Source organism: Coffea arabica, chromosome 4e, assembly GCF_036785885.1.
Source record: "Coffea arabica cultivar ET-39 chromosome 4e, Coffea Arabica ET-39 HiFi, whole genome shotgun sequence".
Taxonomy (NCBI): Eukaryota; Viridiplantae; Streptophyta; class Magnoliopsida; order Gentianales; family Rubiaceae; genus Coffea; species Coffea arabica.
Window position 1 is genome coordinate 45,775,157 of NC_092317.1, and position 8,018 is coordinate 45,783,174.

Below are 8,018 nucleotides of genomic sequence, written 5' to 3' on the forward strand. Positions count from 1 at the left end.
AAAAAAATAAAATATACGATTTTTTTTATAACCCCCCCCCCCTAATTATCTTAGTCAACCAACTCCACTCGTTCTCTATTACAGTTCCTTTCTCCTTTCTGCCATCCCATACCTACCTCCAAAGTCACCCTCTTTCTTGCACCGTTCCCATTCTTGCCACCTCTCTCTTGCCTCTTCCCCTATTCCCTCTTTTCCCTTCAACCGCCACTAGACATCTTAGTTGTGGAAGGAAAGAAAGGAGGGGAGAGGGAGGGGAGGGGAAAAAAGTTTTTAGTGCAGTAGCGACGGTGGAGAAAAAATGGATGATAATATGATACAATGCTTTTCAATTGTTTATTAGAATATTACTCTAAATTTCGGGGATCAAAAAGAATTTTTTGAAAAACAAAAAAAGGAAATCTATATTGGAATTTTCCAATAAATTTTGAAGCGGATAAATATTCATCCGCATGATTGGAAAGTTGCGACTTTTGTAGAATATACAAATTCAGTGTATTAACGAGTTCATTGTTTTTACAAATACATTTGGATAAGAGTTTATTTGGATGATTTATTTGAGATAATTACTATAGCACTTTTTGTAATGTGATGTATGTAAGATAAAAATGTGATAGAGAAGATAAAAAGATGATTGGGATTTGTGAAGTAAATTATTTTGTTTCAAATTATCTCAATCCAAACACACTCACACAAGTTCATGATTTTTCTACAAGGGATTCAATAATCAAAGTTGCAACTCTTCGTACATTCCCCAACTCTATACAAAAGTCAAATGGAGCTTAGTTTGCTGCAAAAAAAAAAAAAACTATTGCCCCATCTCACCTAGTTTATTTTGTAAAAGAGCATAATTCTTGTTCTAGTGGCCTGAGAAACAAGTGCAAGTTATCTTGAGCATTGATGCACCATTTTGTCCTCAAAGGTATTTGTCTTTCTATTATACATGATAAGAATACAAATATAGTCTTAAAGAAAGTTCTTATACACAACTTGATTGTAAAATTTTCAGAGTTCCTATGGCAAATTCCTTAGAATATAAGAGTTTGGCAAAAAATTCAATCAAATGTGGTTTTTTAAAACTCGTGTCTTAATATATGCCTGTTGTGCCATGTAGATACAGCAGCTTTCAATTTTTTCTTTTAAAAAAAATCTACCGAACATAGATTAATGCATGAACTCCAAACAACTACATTTAACTGAATTTTTTTCCAAATACCTATATTCTAAGGAATTCCCCCAAGTGCTTAAGTTTCTCTTTTTGTATCTATTGTAAGGTTCTCTAGCAACACAGATACATCTAATTAATCCAGTCACATCACACCCTAGAAAAATGAAGGTTTAATATGTTGTTCCCAATGCTAGGATAGGGCCACATTTTTTTTTCTCCTCCTTTCTAATGGTTTTAGGTTAAATATGCTGTTCCCTACACTATGATAGGAAAACAATTTTTTCGACTCTTTTCTAACGATTTTTGGGCCACAGCAGACATATTTTCCACACAGGAAATGGCAGTCAACATTCTCTGAGCCCACAAACAAGTCATCTCGGTCATGGATGTTTCCTGATTCGCGGATACAGCGAGATAGAAGATTACCCACAAAATAATTCAGAAGAAGATGACCGCACAAAATAGTAGAACATGGCCCATGCAGGTCTCGAACCTGCGACCTTCGCGTTATTAGCACGACGCTCTAACCAACTGAGCTAATGGGCCATTTGGTCATTTTATAGAATTTTATATATTTCTTCAGTTCAACGAAGATTGTTTAACAAAAACTAATAGTATTAATTTTATATATTTCTTCGGTCCCTATCAATTTTATATGTTTCGTTTACCATTCCAGTTTCAAAGTACCAAAACCTAGAAAATGTATTTTCCTTCCAATCAATATTTGTTTAGTTTTTGTAGGCAAAATTTTGTGCCACAAATGCTACATAGAATTGATTTTTTTCTTTTTTTGTTCTTTATTTTCCAGCTATTGCCTTGAGTAGTATACGCTATTGTGATTATATAGCTAAAGTTTATGACATCAAATGTCTTGCACATCATTGCTTCCAAAATTCCAAGCAGGCCATTGTATCTACTAAAAACCATATCCAAACAGTGTTAAATTTCTATACAAGGGAGGGGTGGATAGAAATGGGTCCTTATCCTTTTTGCTTCCCTCCCTCTAAAACAACAAGAGGCTAAAATGATAGCATACAAAAGTACAAAGACATTACTCAAATTACCTCTGCCTCTCAACCAGCCTGAAAATGGCTGAAGCTGTCATGAGTTTCACCATAGCCAAACCTAATTTCCAAAGTACTTCTGTCCAGACAACAATAGTGGACTTAAACCCCTTCTCAAAATCAGTAAGCATTTCCCTGTCATTTCATCTTTTGTCAACTATAAGCTTGCTGTTCTTTTTTCACTTCCATTTTCTTTCTTTTTCCCTTTGGATTTCTTGATTTCTGATTTTTTTCACAACAGCTTAGGCTTTGCCCAACAGCAGGACTTCACAATGGCAGGAATTTGGTAAGCATTCATGCTCCTGAATTGCAGACATGTTATGTCCAAAACTTAAGCAAATTATGAACAGATCAAAGCAGAGAAATTCAGAAGTTTGTGTTGTTGGCATTGAAATGATCAATTTCTGGAAACTATAAATAGATTGGAGGCATCAATAGCAAAAGGGCTTCAACATGTAAAGCAAATGCCTTCCCAGATTGGCCATTGATGGCAGTACTGGTTGAGCATGCTGAAGGACAAAGAGACCTCATAACCCACAAATCCATTTGGCACCTAAGTGATCAAGCAATAAAGAATGTTTGTGAGTCTTAAGATCATTCAGATGCTTTTGCATTTAATTTTCTCAGTTATTCTTGGATTATTATACTTGAACATATTTTGATTTCTCTGCTTCTAATTTTGACAAATTCTTCATATTGTAGACACATTTTACATCATGTTCACATGTTGGGGATGCTGTTTCTTTGGTTCTACCAAAGTAAGCCCTTCTCACTTCTTCTGTATGAACTTTTATTTGAGTTTTAATTAGTTTCAGCTCTAACATCATAATAACCTTTCATACCATTAATTTTGCAGGATCCTTACTATGACTCAGAGGAGTATAGAGGAGATGGAGGGGATGGTACTGGACACTGGGTCTATGAGAAGGTAAATTGAACTCAAAGCAAAGCTTTTTTGCCTAAATGCAGAATTAAACATTTGAAAACAAATTATAATAATCTTAGTTATTTCTGGTCCAGAAACAGAAATCTCTGGAGGCTTGTTATCATCTGTTAAACTCAGGATGATGCAGTTATAGATATTCTAAGATTAATATTGGCAGATGGTCTGTAACATGCTCAATTATAAGGTTTTGGCACAAGAACTTCCAAAAACTTTTACTCAGGTGAGAAGAGAAAAAGAGAAAAAACTTGTTTCAATGTCCACTCCAGTCTGCCAAACTTCTCTGATCCTGTTGCAACCTAATGAACAACTTAGCTGTGGAAGCCTCATTTGCCAATAAAGGGTTCCTGAGCATGCTGGAGATCTCATTTGTCACCTAATTCCTTCCTAGTGTAAACCATTCTGGAGATCTCATGTGAAGTCGACAAAAGAAGGTTTTAATTCTTGAGGATTATCGGGATAATAAACCTCTGAATCATATGCTCCTGTAGTTCCATGAATCCACGTAATAATTGTCAATTGAGGATCTCCGAATATAAGCCCAAAAAATTTCAATGTTGTGTGTTACTAAAATTTTGAGGAATATATTGTGAAGCAGGTTCCACTCTGATTATTATATAGTAATAGTCCACTAGGTGCCATTTTCAATTCTAGGACATATATGATGGTTCAATGATCAATGCACAAACTGGAATATTCAAGCTTTTTCATTGCAAAACATTTCTCATGTTGTGCTAATAAATTTCATTGAACTCTTATTACGAGTTTATATTGCTGCAGCAAGAAGACATAGAAGAAAGGGCTCGAGCACAACTGTGGCGCGAAGAACTCATAGAAGAGATTGAGCAAAAGGTTGGGGGCCTAAAAGAGCTGGAAGAAGCTGGCAAGAAAGAAGAGCTTGTCAAGTGAACTTGTTCTGGCACAGTGTTGCAAATTTAAGCACATTTGGTTCACCTTTTGATCATTTGTAGTGATATAGAAAGCAATAGTGGAAATATTTTGAACATCTTGATAGCAACATGATCACTATAAACCATTTGCCTTGTTGAAAATAGGTTAAGTGACAGATCCAACCGATCCAAAATCTAGCTTGACCTGTGATCAGTCTTTAGCAGATACACAATGGAACTTATATCTCGTAACCAAGATACCTTATATAGTACAAGACAACATTCAGCAAGTCAGCTGAACAATTCTGAAGAGGAAAAGCACCTTGGTCTTTCATCTGTACGACAAATCAAGAATTTTTTCTTTTAGGCATTGAACCTTGTTCCAGAAGCAGAACATTCATCTTTGTTTAATTGTTTATATACACCAGAGTTTCAATACATGGTACCAAAATTCTGCCAGCCATTTGGGTATTAATTTTGCTCAAATTGTCTTTACACATGATGCTTTCCAATCACAAGTTATCCTTGCATTACTTTCTTCAAACTAGATAGAAAAGTAGAAGAACTCGGCACAGAATTCTTCATCAGCTCTCCTAAACCAGTCCAAATTTCTTAAAACTGCCAACCATATAGTTCCAGAATTTGCGCAAGCAAAATTCATTGCCTCTGGTTCTCCGGCAAGGTAACCTTTTGCTTTTCAAGAACTGCTTCCACAAATAATGCACGTCTGCCATTAACATCTTCCAGGATAGTCCTAACTTTGAATCACTCCATCCTCTTCCTTAGATCTTGTCAATTAACAGGTTTGCAGTCAGAATATTCCATTTCAGTTCGCTGGCATTTTGCTGCCTTAGCTTGAATTAATCTGATTGCTAAGGTATCCTCAGATTTTACACCGTCCTTTTCTAGTTCCACCTGCTGCCCATATGCCAACAGTCTTGCCTCTCCAGTCCCTAGCTGGAATCCCCATATCAATACTGTGTTTCACTATATTCGTGGCTGTATCAGTGTTGATTCTGCAGCCCACCAGAGTTGGTGTCCATTGGGACTGTGGTTGAGTTTGTCTGGTTTCCAAATTGCTCTGCTCTTCAATGTCCTTCCATGCTTTTTTGAACTCCATCCACTCCTTCTTTGCCTTTTGAGGTATGCGGTGGGAGTCTATTTGATCTCCATTGAATTGTGACTGTGTGAGTTGTTTCTACTCTTCCAAATTTGCCAAAAAGATTTTTGCATTGAGTGTAATGTCCTCCTTTCCCTCCATTCTTTCAGTAGTCTCATTGAGTCTCTCCCACCACTTCCAGAAAGTAAACCATATTTCATTCGGACCTAACCAAATTATCGATGCATGCCTGCTTCTTCTGTTTTCTTACAGAAAAAGTGCATATGCTCTACCATTCCACTTCAGAATACTTAATAGATTGGTTGGTTCTCCATTTCCAATTCTTCTATGAATAATTTAGTTGACTGGAAAACGAAGAAAGGAACCAAACCCGTGTTTTATTTCTATAAATTAGAGCTAACATATTCTGTAGAACGAAAACTGCATATAAATCAGTTTGATCATTCCTTTTGGTTCTCTGATTCTGACTGAACTTGATAGAAGCAATTTAAGTGTCATGATGCACCTTAAAAATAAACACTTCAAGAATGTCCATTGATCTCTTCAAAGAAAGTAAAAGGTGGAGAAATCACGGATATGTCCATTTCTATGCAAAAGCTGAAGTAGAATCTGCTGAATTACTACAACATTGTATGCAATAAATGAAGCAAATTTGCGGGTGGTGAGTTCATGATCAGAAATTATCTGCAACATGCACTTAATTTTTCAGCCTGATCTTTGGTTTTGCACATAAAATCAAGAATAAAAAAACTGCTTGATTCATCTTAATGCTTGACTTGGAGTGTCCGAAATCAGGAAAGTAAAAAAGTTCATGAAGGCGTGGTCTTCGAGCGCCTCCATGTTTTCTGCCATTATGAGGTGTGCCATGAAGGCGTGAAAGTTGTACCGTCTTTAGATAACGCCTTCAGGAGCTTGTAATGAGGCCCGATTTGGATTTTTAAGACTTGTTTATATTGCACTAAGTAAGTTTCAAGAAATTGTAATTGACAAAAAGAGAGAGAGAGAGAGATTGTAATCAGATTATACCGTTAATTTGATTCTGTTTTGTCACTTGCTGTGTGATATTTACAGGAACTTCACTTTCTTGCGATACTAAATTCTTGGCAATATAACCAGCTCCTTTTTCAATTCTGGAACTTGGATTTCTTTTTCTTTTTTTGGGGTGTTAGCCCTCCGTCAAAGTGTTTTTTAATTTGAAATCTTTGTTTCAGCTATATAATTGTGGATCTTTGCCCTTCAAAGTTATATTTGGTTGTTTCTGGCTTTTTATGATGACGCACGTAGTTTGTAATTTGACATTTATCCTGAATTAATTTTATATACACTGAATTAATTTTACCAAAAGCATCGCAATCTCAAATGGGGCCTTAGACTTGAATGCTTTGGACATATAGAATTTAAATTTTAAATCTAAATTCATATATATATATAGTTAGTATATAGAAAATTAATTCATTTACTTTTAGGGGGTTATTTTTCTACTCTTACTAGAGGTGGCAATTATACCCAAAACCCAACAACCCACCCAACCCATCCACTAATTTAAGAGATTGGGTTGGATAAATTGGGTGTTGGGTTAATTTTGGGTTGGGTAATAAAAACCCACATGTATTTTGGGCTGTTTGGGTAATTAAGTTGGGTACCCATTACCCAATTTAAAAAAACAAATAAAACAAAAACACCAGTTTCTGGCAATAAACCTCCACCACCACCAGCTTCGCACCATTTCTCTTTAGCAAATTCAGAAGCCTCTCGACGAAGAGTTCTTTCTTTCTTGCTAACAACGATTTCAATCAAAAGAAACAGATGCTGCCCAAGTATATGTCCATTTGTTATCACTGGGTTTGAATGCTGCCCAAGTTCCATAAACCAAATTAGTTTCAGCTTTGAATTCTAGCATTTTTTGGGTGTTCAGTAGTTGTTTATCTTTCCTCAATGAGTTGTTGAAGGATTAGAATGTGCTTTATTGGTGACTAGTGGATGGTTGTGTTGTCATTGGACCAGTTCTAACGTTACGTTAATTTTTTGAAGAATTTTCAAATGAATTGGATAGTGATATTTGAACTAATTGGTTGAGAATTGTATCTCTCTTATCAAGTTTCAATTTAATTAAGGCGTGATTGGATCTTGTTTAATATTGGTATACCATTTTTTCATACTATATTCAACTTGGACCAAAATTGTTTTAGTGTGTGAAAATGTGTTTATGTGTGTGAACTTTTTTTTGTGTGCAAAAATATATTTGAAAGAATTTATGTATCAAAATCTATTAATTAATATATTGGATCATATTTGGGTCTTGGGTTTGAGATGACCCAATATGACCTAACCCAAAATTAACCCAATTTAAAGTTGGGCGGATTGGGTATAACCCATTTAAGTAAAAACCCAATATCAATCAGCCAAAAACCCGTCCAATTGCCAGGTATAACTCTTACAAATTAAGACTTATTCAATTTGTGTTTTAAGTTCATGATTATCCAGAATTCCATTTTGAAGTATAAAAAAGCCAAGAAATTTGCTATTGATGCACTTACACCTCCAAAAAATAAATTTAGCAAATACTTATCATGTGTTTAGAATATTTGTTAAAATTGGAGAAAAAAAATTTCAAATGATCCTGTCCTTTCATTTAATAGCTACTATATGGACCAGACTTTTAAAATGAAAACTATTGTATTATCCGTCAATCAAATAAGTGGTAAGTGAACAAAAAAAAAAAAACAAGAAATCACAAGCAACTCCATAGATGGGAAATTGGGCGCAGTTACCAATTGGATGGCAATTTGAAAACATGATGATTTTACATACCAAATTGTAAGATGAAGAAAATTAG

At 35.2% G+C, this 8,018-nt stretch overlaps 1 protein-coding gene and 1 non-coding gene across 2 annotated transcripts; one reads left to right on the top strand and one right to left on the bottom strand.

The window, feature by feature from the left end:
* Positions 1-1,637: 1,637 nt before the first annotated feature.
* TRNAI-AAU (transfer RNA isoleucine (anticodon AAU)) lies at positions 1,638-1,711 on the bottom strand. The gene has a single exon. It is a non-coding gene; the product is annotated as a tRNA-Ile (tRNA).
* Positions 1,712-2,163: 452 nt separating this feature from the next.
* LOC113741346 (photosynthetic NDH subunit of subcomplex B 4, chloroplastic-like) lies at positions 2,164-4,224 on the top strand. Its single transcript, XM_027268863.2, has 6 exons — positions 2,164-2,352; positions 2,471-2,515; positions 2,651-2,810; positions 2,932-2,987; positions 3,086-3,157; positions 3,953-4,224. Exons 1-6 carry the CDS (start codon positions 2,254-2,256, stop codon positions 4,079-4,081), a joined length of 561 nt encoding a protein of 186 aa, XP_027124664.1. The 5' UTR covers positions 2,164-2,253; the 3' UTR covers positions 4,082-4,224.
* Positions 4,225-8,018: the final 3,794 nt, after the last annotated feature.